We start from the raw sequence: 18670 nt of genomic DNA, 5'->3' as shown, positions 1-18670 counted from the left end.
TTATAAATCTTTTTTCATAATGGAATGCTGAAATATTTTTAATAAAGAGTTTCGAGTGTTCGAGTTAGGAATGTTGGAAGAAAATATATAGAAAATCCTGAGAAAAAATCTGATTAAATGGAATCCACACTAAGTACTTCTAAAAAATATAAAAGTAAAGTACATAATTTATAGTGCTATAGTATACTGTATAATGAAAAAATTTAAAAAAAAATTGCGGAAAAATTAAAGCAACGAAAATCATCCTCATTCAATTTTGCGAGAAAGGTAATATTGAACACTAAAATAAATTGTCCATTCTTATTAAACTAAAGTAAAAAAAAATTCAGTAACTGTTAAATTTTCTAAAATAATTTTAAATATAATTTGCAGTGAAATGACACATTCATTGGTAACATTGTTGCAAAAATGCTTTATTGAACGCATCAACAAGATGAACGTGTTTTGATTTTTCCTTCCCGCCGGCTCTTGACGGTTGCTTTTGGCACGTGCAATTTTTTCACACAAAGTAAAATAGAAAATTTTCGCTCTAATTAATAGTTAAACACTGATGCTGATTATCGGAAATTAATCTATTCGGTGAGTGTCTTGTAATATTCTTATCTATTTGTGTTTTATTTCGTGCGCACGTGTTTGTGTATCGTAGACACCAAAACAACCATTTGCATTTACGAGACATAAAAGCTACGATATGGTTTTAAAAGAAGGTAGAAGCGTATATGTATATTAAACAAAGTGTTCATAAATTAAACAGAAATCGTACGTGAAGGAAACTCCGAATAAGTTTATAGTCGTCATTTGTTTTTGTTTACCTGCAGATTATTAGCAGTGTTTAGCAATGTCACCATCACCGATCCGATGCCGTGGGCCATGGAAAATACAAAAGCGTTCATCAGAGCCAGATCGCTGGCTCGATGAGATGGGCTTTTTTCGCAAACATACAGCTAGAGACTCCAGCTGCCTTTTTAGGGCAGTATCCGAAAACATATACAACACACAGCGATACTATCACACAGTTAGAATAAATTGCATAGAATTTATGGCTTCTAACAGGCATCTTTTTGAGGGGGTACACAAGTTTTCTTTTTATTATTTTCTTTATACTTTTTGAGTTTATATGTTTTCACATTAGTGTTTTGTTTTGTAGTCATTGAGTTGTCCCATTGAAAATTATCTCAAAGAGATGTCGAATCCTTCTGAATGGGGTGGAATTATTGAGGTGTCAGCTATGAGCCATTTGTATAGGTAAGAAGTCTCACAGAGTTTTATTTAATAATCTATTGATCTCTTTGTTTACCGCTCATTATAATATCTTGCAGACGAGACTTTGTAATATTTGAAGCAAACAAAGGTCCACAAACAAATATCTGCAATGGTTATGGCAATACTATATATTTATTCTATTCCCCTGACACTAAACACTTTGATGCAGTATACACCAAAGAATTTATTAACAATTCTGCATTCTGTCAATGTAAGTCTATCCATTCACATAAATAAACAACATTTTAAGTTTTTCCAATTAATTTTATATTTTATTTTCATGACATTACATTCTTATTGAGTTTTTTTTTATGTTCATAATAAAATAAATATGACAAATGTTATATAGCACTTGTGTACGAACTTCTGTATGATCGTGTGTACCACCTGGAGGACTTGTCTTATGCGATTGAAAAAATGCTCCACGACAAAGTTTCAAGCAACCACATTGAATACTTCCTCCCTGAGAATGTGGAACGATGCAAGAAACAGAAAGAGAGAGCTAAGATTTTCATTGAAGAAAGTAATGAAGATGACAAAGATAAAAACAATAATGCTCTGACATTAAAATGTAAACATCATACCAATGATGTTGAGAAAGCGAGTCTGTTTAAGGAATCATTGAGCATCTTTGTGTTCAACCGAAGCCTCATACAGCTTGAGAATGTCTGTATCAATTGTCTAAACGTAAACAGTGCTAAAGTACTGCTTGATAATGGTATAACACCATTTCCTTATAAAGTAGCAAAGGCGTTAGACCCTGACATTTATCGTAACATTGAATTTGATGTCTGGAGCGAAATGAGAAGAGGTACTTTATAATTCAAATTGTGAAATCATTTTTAAAACAATCAGCTTGATAGGGATGATATATTTACAGAATTACGGTTTGGAGCTCGATATTCGGATGGCACTACTTTGCAAGTAGGCGTTAAGTGCTTATGCAAGTTAGATGTAGACCAGGCTGTGCCATACCATTGTCATATTCAAGAAATGGGACAGGACGGTGGCCCTTGCTTAGTTTTTATCGAAGAGCTGGGAGAGAAACGCATTGTAAACTTTGATCAATTGGAACCTCTCCCAGTTGAGGAAATTAAGCCATGGGCACCTCCATATAGATACTCTCGAGCTAATTCTCAACTGCTCAATCTAAGCCAAATGCTACAACAGATAGGTTTGTTATACTAAACATTTATGTACACTTATACATATTTCAATAAAATATAAACTTAATTGTCAATAATATACTGCATACTTCAAATCGAATTTTCAATCAGGTAACATCGCGCGTAAACAAGGCTTAAAAGCTAACAAGAAATCTAAAACAGATGAAATGAGAGTATCTGAGAAAGAAAAGAGTAAAATAGATTGGAGCGAGGACAAAACAGATATGTCTTACGGCACTTACTATCCAACATACCAACATGTGGACTATTATAACTTTCAGCCGCTACCAGTTAGTGTTGTAGATAGGTGGTAGAGTAGGAATTAGGATTATAAGCATCACACTTGTACATTTTTCTCTAAAAATACATGAAAACATACATATACCTATCTACAAATATTAAACAAAACAAGTGATTCAAAACTTTATTAAACTATGTGATTTAATTTTTAAAATAAAGAACATAAGCCGTTAAATAACAGTCTTTTATTAATTATTTAAATTACAAGTGCAATGCTTATGTTTAAATCCATATCGTAGCTGGGTTAGATGTAGTTGTGATTAAGTTGTCTTTGTGGAAAATTTGGGTTAACAGTTAAGTAAATATAGTAGGTAATTTTTATTGTTTTGGGATTATAGTGTTGGTAGTCATAATCATAATTAAATGGTGTGGGTTTGTCAGTATTGAAAAAATGTAGTGATAAAGATTGATCTTCTACTATGTGTTTTAGTATGTTAACATCTTAGTTTATTAGTTACCAAGTACATAGTACAAGATTTACTTAGTTTGGGATTAGATAGAAATGTGTGGAACATTCCAGAGATTAATTAGTCCTATAAATAAAGATGAGAAATTATAATTTTCAGGTTGAAATAGAAGCGGTTCCCCTGATGGTGGACTGTAGGACAGCGGGCGCTCCGCCCCAAGAAATTAACGGCTCCGCGCCGGACAACCACACTCAGGTATTCACCATTTTTACAGTAATTATCATTTACTAGCACAATTTGTCTGCTCTGAGAAAGATTATTGCTTCCTATTTTTGCATTTGAAACTGTCAGTTCTTTGTTAATATTTCATTATTACAGTGGTATTTCATTTACTAGCACAATTTGTCTGTACCAAAATGGACAGTTGTTTCTATTTTTGCAATTATCTATTCTTGGTATATGTATATTCAACTTTCAGCATAATGTGTAACCTAAATGTAATGCACCACCACCATACAATATGTAATCCTTATGTTTTTTGGGTTGTCTGTCAGAAATCGCTTACAGCGATAAGACCGCCCTCTGAACATATTAATACCTTGTATCACTCTTATTTTGTAATCTTGTATTTTTGTGTGCAATAAAGAATTTTTCATTCATTCATTCATTCAACTTTCATTTGTCATAGTGTGTTGTTAAAATATAGCCTCGATAAATAATTTTTAATAGCAATCGGGTGGTGGGGACGTTGGCAACACCGTCAGCTCGTCCGCTCGCGCCTCCACGCCTGCTACCACCAATTCTATCACCACTTATACTGGTAAGTCACTTGTACCAGTAAGTCACCACTTACATTTTGCAATTACTTTTTATCTTGTACTAAATAAAAAATCATAGTCGTAACATGATTATTTATTCAGGATTTATAATTTTATTTATTTTAATTTTGTTTTAACTTCCATTATGGCAATAACATAGATATAGATTTTCCGTTTTGGTATTAGTATTTATGGTTTCTTTATTATATCCAGCCCTTACAATAGTTATCAGAAGAAAAAAGTGTATTTGTAAAATATTTATACTAATCAATATTTTAACGTAAATTCAATACTATCTCGCACTATCTTGACATTTATTTAAATTCACCTCATAAAAAATTACAACATTACCCAGGTGGGAACCCGCCGCTAACGCACATGTCATCGAGCGTGCCGTACAACTGTGCGCCGTACATGTGTGGCGTGAAGTCTGTGGTGTGGTGCGCCCCCCACTCGCCGCAGTTGGCGGGGGCACATGCCCCACCCCCACCCCCGCATGGTGTCAACCCGCACGTGTATAAGAGTGTGCAGGCTAATGGCGCGGATCTGCCTATGAACGGTGGGTTTTTGACGTTGTATTAGGGCAAAGTGTAGTGTAATTTTTGCCAGTTTCTGTTGGTGAATACTGCGTTGAAAAGGTTAGTGTAAGCTAATGGTGCTGATTTGCCTATGACCTACGGTTACGGATGCCTACGGTTTGTAATTTTACACAATTGAATTTACCCGTGAGGATTTAATTTTAACTCGGTTTGTGTATGATAAAAACTCGAAAGTTTTGCATCAACAAACATGAAACATGGCAACAATTATAACTTTTTACGATTTAATTATTCACAAATCTCCCCGCAGAGCTTATTATGAACGGTTTGTAAATTTAATCTTAAGTTGTGTTTTAATGTAATATTTTAGTTGGTTGGTGTATGATAAAAAACTCGAAAGTTTTACATCAACAAACATGAATGATGGCAAAAAACATGATTTTAAGCTATTGCATAGCTTCTATCGCGGGCCTTGAGTGCGGGGACCGAATCCCGAAATTCCGTAACGAAAAAATCTCACGCTCCCCACTCCGATTGGCTCGAAGGTGTGGCTTGAAGGCATAGCATGCAATAGCTTTACCGCGGCAGTCCCCCAGTGCCACACGTCTTTTTATTGAAGTGAAACTTCTTTATCGGGGTTGGACAAAAATTTAGTGTAACATTTTTGCGTTACGCCGTACGCGTGACATTTTTGCGTTACGCCATACTCGTGACATTTTTAAGGTCATAAAGAAGTTTCACACGCATACATTTTTTTTTTAATTTGAACAGACATACCGACACTCCGCTACTACTTCAACCTGGGCGTGGAGTGCACGTGGGCCGCGTACGGCCCCCCGCAGCCCCCACCCCACGCGCCGCACCACCCGCCGCCGAGACACTACTCGCCCGCCGCTGTTGCACAGGTGACACTCACACTCACTAACACTAACACTCATACTTACACTTGGACTCACACTCACACTTACACTTATACTAATACACATCAAACTCAAACTCAAACATTTATTTATTCAATTAGACTTCTTCGAGAAGCACTTTTGAAACGTCATTAAGTACATATTTTTAACATTTACCACCGATTCGGAAAGCAGTATCTACGGAGAAGAACCGACAAGAAACTCCATAGTTGCTCTTTTTAATCGTGTCAGTTTTACAATTTACAATTTAATTTTACAAATTACATATGTAACATCATATATTATAGTAATATGTCAAAGAACTGTCCTATGGTTTTTACGCGACAACCCTCCATGGGTTTTTATCGCCCATATATTCCTTAATACTGTAATAGGCTCAATCATCGTCACTTTAAGCACACACAAACGCACACTTACTCCACTTGACAAATGACACTTAATCCAACACTAACACATCATTACTTAAGCGCACACAAACACTTATTCGTATGCTAACAATCATTCTGACACTAGTGTATATTCTTTATCCGAACCGCGACGGACTGAAAATGCTCCCTGAGTGTGTGCAATATGGAAGTCTCGAGCGTACAGTGAACAGCCCCCCTAGACAAGTGGCTTTCTATTAGCGTAAAGTTCAATAGAATAGATTATGAATGTATGAGATTGAAAGCCACTTGTCTAGGGGGGCTGGTACCTTCTAGGGAAGCGCGTACCATCTTAGACCACATCTCAGCTTAACATCAGGCGAGATTGTGGTCAAGCGTTTCCCTATTCTCAATAAAAAAAGTATATTACTAACTTTAAAATTCACACTAACACTCCGTCAAGTGCATACACACACACTAACACTTTGTTGCACACTACTACTTATTTAAAGATAAACAACTGTCGTAAATATTCTCAACTCACAAATATTAAACATTGCTATTGTTTTTAGGACATGCAACAAATGTCGCTGCACGAGAGGCCGCACGACAAGCACAAGCCGAACGACAAGCCCCTAGGGCCCTCTGCGCCTAAGGGCAATGGGCAGAGGCCCTTGCTGGGGCCACGGTATGTATCATCATTATCATTTTAAATAACTTATTGAAAAAAAATATATTTCATTGTATTTTATTTATTTAAAAATATATATTTTTTAAACAAAGCCCTTGTTTACTTCTGGTGAAAGAACTTTTGGAATGGTTTGAGTTATTTTTGGAACAATTAATTACAAAAAATAGTACCTTTTTTGCGACTTCATCCAATGTTATCGCTCACAAATGCTTTATATTATTACTATCTACATGTAAATATCTATACAAAACAAAAATTTTGCAGTTTCAAGCGCGGCAACAACCAGGACAACAACCAAAGCAACAATCACAACCAGAACAAAGGGCACAACAACAACATGTCCAACAAGGGACCTAACAATCGGTGAGTTGTTGTTTTATATGTGAAATAGTGGCTTATCAATGAATTTATAAAAAACAATTCATCTATTTTAGTCTAAATGCATGCAAAGTGGATCAACTTTGTTTTTTCGTGTGTATACATATGTATTTGATTAGAGACTTAATTGTTTTTTTCTTAACTGGCTATGTTTCAGACTTTCAAAATCCAAAATGATAATAACCAATAACTCAACACAAACATTTTATTCAATTAGATTCCTTCTAGAAGCACTCTTGAATCATCATAACATAGTTTTAATGTTAACCAACGATTCGGAAAGCAGTTTCTATGGATAATTGACTTATTTCTTAACAAGTGACCATATAGTATGTTTATTTACAGTCGCAACTCATACGTAGACAACCGCACCCCCTCGTACGAGGAAGGTTCCGTAGGGGTGGGGGGAGGGGTGGTGGAAGCACCCTTACTGACCTTCCCCTACGCGCCCTACCCCCCGCCGATATACCCCGTGCCCTACTACCATATTGATGAGCCTGGTGAGTCAAACTTTTGAGGGTATCTGTAAAAATTTATAAATTTGAGGGTATTTTTAAAATTAAAATAAAGTACAATTAGAAAAATTAAGAAGTTTGAAAGACGATTTTGGTTTTTGGACTTTAATAAATGTTTACAGCTGTTTATAGATAAATATGACAAAATTCAGAATTATGTCTTATATTATAGTTCTATAATGTTAGTGTAAAATGATATTATACCCTAAAATCGTATTTTTAAAGCTAGAATTTCAAACTCTCGTAGAATATTCATAATAGTATTTAATATCGTAATTGGTCGCCATATCTCGCTGAATTACATACTAGACTATGCATTAGACGCGCTGCGAATAATCACTTTGTTAACTGTGCAGCAATAGTACGTTAAGTGAGTAAAACAATATTATGCTGATCTAGCGCTGCAGCGAACTTCAATTATAACAAACATGAAGAAAAGCGTTCCACAATCAAGTCTATGCAAGATTATACATCTTCTTATATATAAAAATGAATCGCAAAATGTGTTGGTAAGCGCATAACTCGAGAACGGCTGAACCGATTTCGATAATTCTTTTTTTATTATATTCCTTGAAGTACGAGGATGGTTTTTATGTAGAGAAAACGTAAATATGTACCACGGGCGAAGCCGGGGCGGACCGCTAGTATCAATATAAATATTGCAGCAATGATGGGCATGATGAGCGGCATGAACACGATGGGCTACATGTACGAGGAGGGCATGGAGTTCGGCGTGCAGCCCGTGTACCCGCCCTACCCGCCCGTGCCGCACCCGCACACGCCGCACGTGCCGCACACGCCTCACGTGCCGCACCCACACACGCCGCAAGTGCCGCACCAGCCGCAAGTGCCGCACGCACAGCACGGACAGCACATGCACCAGCATGGGCACGCTCAGCCGATACATGAGCATAAGTAGACGAAATGGGGACAAGGTTAGGGTTGCCACTGGAAACTAATATTGAGGTATTTTTTTGAGTTGAGTAAATTTTTGTTATTTTTTGTAGTTGTGTATAGTTTTGTGGAGGTAAATTTTAGTTTTGGTAAACAATAAATATAGTATTTTCTTGGTTTAAAAATCTTTTTTTTTGCTATTTTTTAATTAAATTGTTTGTATTTTATACGTTCCTGTTATTTCTTATAGTATTTTATGAAACGTTTGTTTTATTTCACAGTTTAAATAGTCTATCCAATTATATGTATCAGTGGCAACCCTAATTATATTACTCGCAAGTCTGATAGTAGTTTATTCAGTAACAATAAAATCTGGTATTCATAACGATTCTAAATTTTGCTCGAATATAATTTTTAAAGAATTTTCTACAGCTTTAACTACATAATATATGAAACGCGAGACCATATAATGTTAGTAAATATAATTTCCCAGTAAAAATACTAGATTTTAGTAATCCTGAATGAACTACTTTTCAGATTACGTCGAAGGCTAACGTGCTATATGTGTGTGAGACAGTGATCGCCTCTAAACATAATTTTAAATCTCAATCCATGTAAAACGTATGAATCTCACCGATATTTTACTAATCTACTGTATAAAAATAAGTCGGGTTTTCCTTCCTGACGCTATAACTCCAGAACGCATGAACCGATTTCCATGGATTTGCATTCGTTGGAAAGGTCTCGGGCTCCGTGAGGTTTATAGCAAAGAAAAGGTGTCTCTGATGGCGAATCGGAGTTCGCCCGGTTTGCTACTTTCTTATAGATATAAAAATAAACATACATAAGGAACAGTAAGTTTCGTTTATGGGTATTATAAAAAATTATGCCAGTATTATACAATAATTTAGCATTAAAACTCGAAGATCTCTTAAATTTAAAATATGTCATTAATTCACAAAATCTATTGCATTTTTCACGTATTCCCTTTTTATAGGCGATCACTGTCTTTCTTATTCAAACGAGTGCTCAACTTTAAAAAAACGATATTTAAAACAACCAAGTAACAAAAAATATCATGAAAATTATCTAAATAAATGAAAATATGTTAATTTCAAATAAAAATACAGATTTTTTTTTACAGAAAGGTCAAAAATACAGTTTTTTTTTCAATATTCATAACATGTAACATATTTTCATTTATTTAGAATAACGGATCCGCCATTTTGACATATCGGAACGAATTTTTGCCTTTTTTTTCTATTTTGGATCTGAAATTTAAAATTACCCAATAAGCGTGTACTTAAAATAACATAAGTTACAAAACGGTTTTAATTGAAGCAACGATTTTGTCATCGAAACTATTCCATTTGAGTGTAATAAAAAATAACTTTAACAACAACTTAAACCGAAAAAATATTCAATAAATATGAACGAAAAGTTTCCATATTGCAAAAATGATTCGTATTTCATACGCCATTGAATTTAAATTACTGTTTCATAGGGTGACCATATATTAATTTACTACACCGTCAAGTAAAATGGTCACCCAAACTTGTATTATATATACAAAAAATATAAGTGTTTTGTGGTCTGGTACTTAAGGATTGAGATTGCGGTAGGACCAAAGGGCTTAGCACCTGTTTGTGGCTGAAATATAAGAAAAAAATCGATTTTTTTAATCTTTGAAAAGTATACAAATTCTGTTTTAATTTATTTTGACGGTTGAACGCTTTTAGTTAATAATTTTTTTTTTATTTTTTACCATTAAAACATCACAATTTAAAAGTCTACGTAGTCTATGTTTAAAAAATACTCATAGCATATCATATAGAATGGATTTAAAGAAATATTTCAGCCATAAACTGAAACATCACACAAAATTAAATATTCGATTGATTTTATTCAAAAATTGCCGTGTTCAATGGTGCTGTTGAATATATGAAGGTTGACAGGGTTCCGTAAGATTTTAGTAAGATACGAAATTATACACTAGCCATGTAGGTTCTGTATCATTCCTTACTTAAGCGTAATTAAGTTTAATGTTACGGTAACGTGGAACGGTGGACTGATATATAACTTGGAAAACTTAAATGACTTACCCCACCCATATTATAAAGGCGAAAGTTTATGAGTATGATTGTATGTTTGTTACTGTTTCACTAAAAAGCAACTAGACGGATTTGGACGAAACTTAAAAGTAATACAGGTAACATATGAGATATAGAAATAGTTGTTTTTGCGTCCGCGAGTGAAACCTAATTATTTTGTTAACGTTTATCATCAGTATTCCAATTTAACGCACGTATTTAACTAAATATGATATAGACAAACAAAAAAAGTATTATTGAAGAGTAATTGAGTAATAAAAACCTGTATTTTATATTAGTCTCTCTCTTTCATGATCTCCACACAATTTTTGTTTATTACTGAAGTATTAATTATATATCAGTCCATAGTTTTTCACGATTTTAAAACCCACATACGCGTTGATCGCGCTATCTCTTAAACGGGATGGTCTCATTATATTACGTTGTTCCTAAGTCGAGTCAAGTTAGAAATTGTATTCATTATTACGGGCTGGATAAGAAATGCGCTAAATTTAAAATAATTTAAGATAAAAAATAAGACAATATTGATTTTGTGGAAGAAAGTAAATGCTTGAGTAATTGTAAAGAAGATTAACATTTATATGCAAGTAATGTATGTCAGTTGTTTCAATTTTTAATTTAATATTTGTAACAAAACATATTTAAATGCCATATCATTAGTGAATATTTAGTTTGAATCTCATCAAATTCAATCTTAAATTAAAAGATGAACGAACCAATTTAATTACCTACATACAATTAGCGTATTTCTTATACCGCCCTTTAATATCAAGTCCATCTTGTATATTCAGAATCTCCACAAGATAAATATTCCATGATCTCATTCAAGTGTGGTTAAAATTGGTGCTTGGATAGCTGTATGTGCGTCGTTGGGGTCCAAAAATGGTTAGCGGGGCTTTTTTATGTCCAAGTTGCATTAAAACAGATAACACTCTTTTATATCGTAAAATAAATAAATAAAAACATTTAAAGATTTTGAAATGGAGTTTTAAAAACTACAAATAATAACTGCCATATAAAACACTCAAGTCAAAATATTGGTTGAATGCAGGTCATATACCAAGCGGATAGCACTGAATTCTAAAATTTATGATTAAAAAAATTTTTTTGTGATAATTTTTAAATTCTTATTCCCAATAAAAAGAGAAATTTCCAAGCATAAAGGCCCCATCGAATAAAATAAGTTTATCTGTACATTTGAATAACTAGTCTTAGCATTTATACAAAATGCATTTAATCTTTCCTTTGGAGATACGTCCTACAATTTTTGAACATTTTATATGCATTTAGTTAAATGGAGAAACAGCAAGCGAAATTTCTAGCACTTTACATGATTGCCATAAATTTTGACAATATACGCGCAACTAAATTTAAGAAATATTTTTGGAGGGTTTTAAAGTTTTGGCTGTGATTTGGAAGTAAAATTTGGAAGGTATTAGGTCGGTATTGGCGCGAAAACCTTTAACAATATTCGGCTATGTTTTTTCCACGTATATGTGTATGTATAGATATTAAGTTAGATTTCAAAACGGCTTTATCTAGATTTACTCAGGATAATAACGGCAACTGCAAATTCACTTGAGTTATTGTTTTAAAAACAAAATTCTTTATTCCATTTTTACTTATAGCTCTGAAATTGGATTAGTGAAGCTGTTTTAAAGTCTAACACTTTGTGTGTTTATATAAAATATAGTAATATGTGTCTATATCTAGGTGTTGTAAGTGCTAAGCATAAAATATGTCTGCGAACTAGTAATATTATGAGATACATTATATGCCCCCCTAGACAAGTGGCTTTCTATTAGCGTAAAGTTCAATAGAATAGATTATGAATGTATGAGATTGACGTTTGATTACGACGACGACGACGATTGATTACGTCAATCTCATACATTCATAATCTATTCTATTGAACTTTACGCTAATAGAAAGCCACTTGTCTAGGGGGGCTGGTCAGATAATATGAAAAACTAGGGTTCCGAAAGGACAGAGACAAGTCGCGCAAAACTAAAAAGTCATGACAGTGCGGTGTAGAAAAAGTTCACGCCAAAATAATGAATATCATTGATGCTTATTGCTAGTTCACAGACTATACTATTACTATATTATACGTGTCTCTTTAATCTCTGAATGTGTAAGTGTTGTAAATTAGTTTTTTTTTTCTAATATTAAAGTGAGGTTGTCTGCAAAAACTCCGCCCAATAATTTTCGATTTGGATTTCATAAGAGAACATTTATTATATTTTTCATAATAGGTATACCGATATTTTGTTTGTACAGTGCGTTGTTGAAAAAGTTTAAAAAAGATAAAAAAAAAGTTGTGTGATTATATATGTGAAGTGTCTCGGTGTCTCAGTATTTGTTTTAAATATCTAGGGGTTAGTTTTATGTTAGTTGTTAATTAATGTTAGTAGTACTTTTTAGTTATTTTTGTAAGATTAGTCCGTTACTTTAAACAAGTCGAACGCCGTTGAAATAGTCGAGAAATGTGCCAATTGTTTTGGCGTTACTGCCATTCGAACAAAATTGTTGTCCATAACAATTAAGTAAAACTGTATACGTAACAAAATTGTGTTGTGAATATACTTTAAAGTTAGATGTATGTCGTAATTATATGGTTGTACAGAGCTCAAAGAGTTATTCCGCCTGTGGAATATAATTTGTATTTTTTTTTTCAAAATTCCCTTGAATAAAGTAAACTGTTTTTTTCAATTGTTTGTTTTATTTACATCCTTTGGTTTTTCCTTCGTGTCTTTTATATTAGAGTTAACAATAGAGCTGGCGAGACGCCTGATGGTAAGCGATCAGTGATCACCACCGCTCGTGAATATTTGAAAGAAAGAAAGAAAACGTTTATTTAATGGCACATAGCCTCACAAGTACATAATAAAAACAATATATACAATACTTATATGGTATTAAAAATACACATTGAAGTGTGTAGTCTGTGAAGCAGAGGCCTTAAACAATTGTTGAACAAATAATAAATAAAATATGAATATGGGAAAAGACTGAGATGGGTTAGGAAAGGATACAGGCATTTAGTTTATACGTTTTGCTACTTTAGTCTTTAATTTTATTCATCTCACACCAAAATTATTTTCTACTGCAATTTTCTTACATATTCGTTTCCCAATTTTTTTGGAATTACTGAATGGCAACTGGGAATACTTTAAAATTATGTAAGGTCAAGTGAATTATTTTCATTGACTCGAATTACATCTTTGAATGGTATCAGTAAAAGCAACAACACTCAACTAATTATTTTATCTATAGATGTAACTGGCCGTGTCGGTCACTTCACAAGAGCATTGTACCGTGATATCTCTCTACATTTAATAAAACTCTAAAAGTGTCTGTATCGATAAATATCTTTAAAAAAAAGGACTTGGGGGTTTTAAGAGGTACAATTCTGTTGTTCTAATCAGCTTCTAGAACTTTTCTCTATTTCCAATATGCTTGATTGATTACGCAAAATGTATAACGTGGAATTGAATGAAGTTTAATAGGAATCGCATAAAATATTACCTAGTTTCATTTGAGACTTAAGATACTTAACATTTACATATTATCTACTATGGAAACGTAGACGCGTGCGTAGCTAGTATCACAGGCTAGTATAATAATCTTACATACATAATATTATATACCTATTAGCAACCACACGCATTGAGCGTGTCAACTCGAAAGAATCTAAACTTGTTCACGAAGTTATTCGCAAGTAGGCGACCAGTTATTGCGGCCGTGTTTCTTGTTGAATTTATTATTCAAAATCGGATGATATACGGTTGAAAGGTAAGTTCTATAAATCTGTAAGCATTTATAATATTTTGTTATTTGTTAATCACGTTATTTGAACGGGAATATATTTAAATGAAATTACATTGTTTGCACGGGAATATTTTTATTGGAAATTGTATAAGGTATCTTTTAATACGTTTTGTTGTTGAGTGCACATTAATTATTATTGTACTCACTGGGTCAATGGATGGGATATAATATAGATGCGATACATATTATTTGTATACGTAGTATATTATTATTAGTCTGTGATATTATATACCTACACCTAGTTATGTATTCTTTAAAGAACATAATATTATAAAATGTAAAAAAATGATAGCATTTCGTTTATAATTTCTATTACTAAATACTACATCAGTTAGACTTGTTGTAGGTGCTTAAATGTTTCTATAAAAATAGTTAATTATTTAATATACATGTGTACATATTTTGTAACCACAGATGTCGGTTAAAGTAGAAAAAATATCGGATTCCCTGAAGTTAGGTGAAGGACCTCACTGGGATGAAAAGCAACAGGCGTTGTTTTTTGTTGACATCAATGGGGCTGCCATTCATAAGTATGTTCCTAGTACTGGAGAACATACATTCGGCAAACTTGGTAAGTAACTAGTTATGTAGTTTTATTAAAACCATAATTTATTTATTTTGAAAAGTGCATTCAGTACTGGGTTGAAATAAATAAAATAGTTACGTAAAAAACAATTGGCATACGGTGTACCTACTTAGTTAAATCGATACAAATAAAAAATAATTTGGAAAATCCAAAAGTGCACGCCTCATAATTTTTTTTTAATAATTATTTATTAATTATTATTTTTGTTTATTTAATAACAATTAAACCACATCGAATCAGACCCTGAAAAATGAAAGGGTTCTATTCCTGAGCATACTCAAGCGTAAGAGAAAAAAAAAGACTCGATTAGTAAAGTATTTCGGTCGCTATCGTGTTAACAAGAAAATCCTCCGCACATACAGACACACGGACGTCCAAGACAGAACTTTTTTAAACTGTTTTTTAACTAGTTTAAATAACAAAAATGACATCAAAAATATCATGAATGTTAAAAATAGTGTTTTTTCTTAATATGTGTGTGTATGTATTATCTTACAAGTGCAATGTATGATACATAAAGACATTTTAAGTTTGAAAAATGAGATGTTTTGCGCGAAGTGACAGTAGTACCCACCTCAACGCTTCGCTTATGAGGCGTGCAAAATAGTGTCTACTTATTCGTTTTTTTAAATAAAATGAATAATAGATATAGATATGAGAGGTAAGCAGGTATATCAATTAACAACAGCAGGTTGATGAATTGAAACCGTGTGTACCGCTAAAACGTCTGGGCCGATTTTGACGGGACTCGTATTGGCCGATAGTTGATGTTATAAATTATAATAAAATGCATGGTGCACTGTGCAGTGTGCATTATCTTAAAAACTCAGGCCCCGGAACCACAGACACAATAGAAAATCTATTGTGTCGTGGATCGATCGGGCCGCTTGGGGCTCAATGGGTTAATTTTATCTAACTACTTTTAATTTTTTTAACGAAAAAATTTTGCAACATCGAAAATAAAGAAGCTGATGACAATTTTATCCAAATGTTGGATGATAATAATGAGGTATGTCGATAAATTTATCATTATAAAACATAAACATATTCAGTCTGTTTTAAAATAAACAAAGTGGTGTGTCAGTAACACCTATTGTGGTAATTGATAAGAGCAGCTTTATTAAAAACACTCACATAGGTATTAACTGTGGATATTAAGTAATTAAGATAGGTAATTTAATTATTCATTACCTACATAATATGTAATAGGTATACGATATACCTAACAAGTCTGAAGTGCCTAGTTGTTAATTGTCTGGTAATTTTAACAATTACTATTTGCAGGGTTAGTCTGAATCTATGATAGCAATTATTATGAGTTATCATAATAAATAACATAATATTTTATTACAATATAGTTACATATCTGCTAGATTTAGAATTTAGATACCTAAATATCTGCTATATTTCGTTCCGCGGTTTCATCTGCTTCATGATTGCTTGATTTAGAAATATGTATAATAAGTAACTATGGTATTCACATCCATAACTGTTAGTTCAATTTATTCTGACAAAGTAGTTACCAATATCTTCCAAATTCCAGCAAAATCGGAACCTACAAGTATCAAATAATGCGCTTTTTGTTAATTGGTCTTAGCAACAATTAATGTGTTTCTACCTACTAAAAACTACCAGGTTCACGAAGTCATGCCTGATTACCAGTAATTAGTTAATTATTGACGTTCTATTGTTTTTCACCTGTCTTGGCATAGTTTTTATCTTTACTAGACGAACGATAATACCTTTAAAAGATTTCTATTCCAAATAATCCACCATATCATTTTCAGACGGCCGGGTAGGATTCGCAGTTCCAGTCGAAGGTACAACAGACCAGTTCATAGTTGGTGTTGAGAAGACGTTCCAGGTTGTTCAATGGGATGGGAAGAATGACAGTAAGGTGAATGTGGTGAAGGTCCTGGGGAAGGTGGACCAGGATGTGGACGCCCCCACCAGGATTAATGATGGAAAAGCTGACCCGCGTGGAAGGATTTTTGCTGGTAGGTATGCTTTAGGAATTTAGAACTAGTTATTTTCCGTCACTCGTTCGTTTTACCTAGTATAGTTTAGTATTATCACAGAATATTTAATGGTACAGTTATTATCATTATCTGTGGCTATCTTCTATTTTATATTTAATAAGTGCATTTATAAGCGCCTCTTGATGCGTCGATATTGAGAGCACTTTAAATTATTTACTAGAAAAGCGAGTAAAAGTTATACAAAACAATAAACGCTAACTTTTTTAGTAAATATTTAAAATACTCGCGGCAAACCTAGCACAAGAAGAAGAAAAAGATAAGCAACATAATTTTTATCTATAGGATAGTTACTTTTTTCTACGATTGAATCTGTTTCTCGAATTACGATCACAATTCAAAATAGCAGTGGAATTTCACAATTTTCATTATTGATTTTCAGGCACTATGGGTAACGAAGTGGCGGGCGAAATTGTTGGCAACTTAGGCTCATTCTATCGCATCGATAATAGTGGAGCCATTGTGAAGCTCTGCGACAAAATAAGTATATCAAACGGACTCGCGTGGGACTTGAAGGAAAATGCGATGTATTATACTGACTCGTTTGACTATAATATACGCAGATATGATTATAATGTGGAAACAGGAGAAATTTGTAAGTACTCAAATGTAATTATAGGTATTCGCTATACCGCTATATGAATGAATATGGTTACACTATATGGTTCTAATTTCAACCATACTTAAAGCAGTCGAAGTATATTTTAACAAAATAATTTTTAATTTTTATGATGAAATCAGGGAAACAATATTCGTGATTAATTCGAAAAATGTGTAATAATATATTATCCAATTAGAAAGCCCCACATTTCTCAATTCTATTTCAGCCAACATGAGATACATCTTCGACTTCAAGAAGAACGGCATCGAAGGTCTGCCAGACGGAACAACCATAGATACGGACGGTAATCTTTGGGTTGCGGTCTTCTTCGGCTCCTGTGTGATTCAAATTGATCCCCGTACGGGGAAATTATTGAAAAAGATCCCCATTCCAGCTGAACAAGTGACCTCCGTGATATTTGGTGGTCCTAATTATGATATTTTGTTCGTTACAAGCGCTTGTGTTAACATAGATAATAAACAGAAACCCGCCGCCGGTTGTACGTACATGGTAACCGGGCTCGGTGTTACTGGGTTACCAGGCTATAACTTTAAATTGCAAGCATAAAATTGTATCTAAACGATGACATTATAATAAAAAAGGTGTGGAATCTTCAAAAAACGGCACTAACGCACATATGATTAAAGCAAGATAGTATGAATTATTGTGAAGTAAAATGTGACTAGTCACATTTTCAGCCACTAGCCACTTTTTTACATGCCACTCCTGGAAAGCCTTTCTACACTTTTTCCTCATAATATCATTGTTCCTACTATGTATACTGTGTATTATTATTGTTAACTACTGTTTTGTATCAAAGGTTAATAAATAACTTGTTTTACATTTGACTTTTATTTGATAGGGTAGTTAACTACTTAGTACCTTTAATAGTAATTAAATTATTATAATTGCAAATTACCTTTTTAATGAACAATTTTATTCAATGCTATAATTATTATCCCATTTAGCATCTATAGAATTTGAGGGATTGGTTAAAAATACAAAATCGAATCAATTATGACTGACGTATCACTTAACCCTACAAAAATTATAATTATGAAAAGCACATAATTTTATAACTTTTATAGCATTAAAGGGTACAGTGTTACCCATGTGTAAATATTTGAAAAATCATAGAATAGAAAAAATGTCAATGTTGACTAGGCAGAATTCGAACCCATGCAAAATGTGACGATAAATTAAATTTCCATTTCAATATAGATTGTGCAGGTGTTAAGCGTGAATGTTT

The 18670-nt window shown here is 33.2% G+C and overlaps 2 protein-coding genes across 2 annotated transcripts; both read left to right on the top strand.

Annotated features, from left to right (window-relative positions):
- The first annotated feature begins 623 nt into the window (after positions 1 to 623).
- Positions 624 to 13079, top strand: LOC149482608 (deubiquitinase otu-like). Its single transcript, XM_089703393.1, has 14 exons — positions 624 to 1069; positions 1148 to 1245; positions 1320 to 1474; positions 1613 to 2074; positions 2144 to 2437; positions 2541 to 2719; positions 3296 to 3391; positions 3866 to 3956; positions 4310 to 4513; positions 5265 to 5398; positions 6351 to 6466; positions 6734 to 6832; positions 7193 to 7347; positions 8028 to 13079. Exons 1-14 carry the CDS (start codon positions 839 to 841, stop codon positions 8279 to 8281), a joined length of 2568 nt encoding a protein of 855 aa, XP_089559519.1. The 5' UTR covers positions 624 to 838; the 3' UTR covers positions 8282 to 13079.
- Positions 13080 to 14024: 945 nt separating this feature from the next.
- LOC149482607 (regucalcin-like) lies at positions 14025 to 18260 on the top strand. The gene is made up of 5 exons (XM_089703429.1): positions 14025 to 14162; positions 14613 to 14769; positions 16572 to 16781; positions 17203 to 17415; positions 17648 to 18260. The coding sequence occupies exons 2-5, from the start codon at positions 14613 to 14615 to the stop codon at positions 17986 to 17988; spliced, it is 921 nt and encodes a 306-aa protein (XP_089559555.1). The 5' UTR covers positions 14025 to 14162; the 3' UTR covers positions 17989 to 18260.
- Positions 18261 to 18670: the final 410 nt, after the last annotated feature.

This window comes from Colias philodice, chromosome 14, assembly GCF_061535455.1.
Source record: "Colias philodice isolate Cphi_HAF_F1 chromosome 14, ilColPhil1 Martin Lab GWU primary, whole genome shotgun sequence".
Taxonomy (NCBI): Eukaryota; Metazoa; Arthropoda; class Insecta; order Lepidoptera; family Pieridae; genus Colias; species Colias philodice.
The sequence above is the reverse complement of the archived record's forward strand: the minus strand, read 5'-3'. Positions and strand labels throughout refer to the sequence as shown.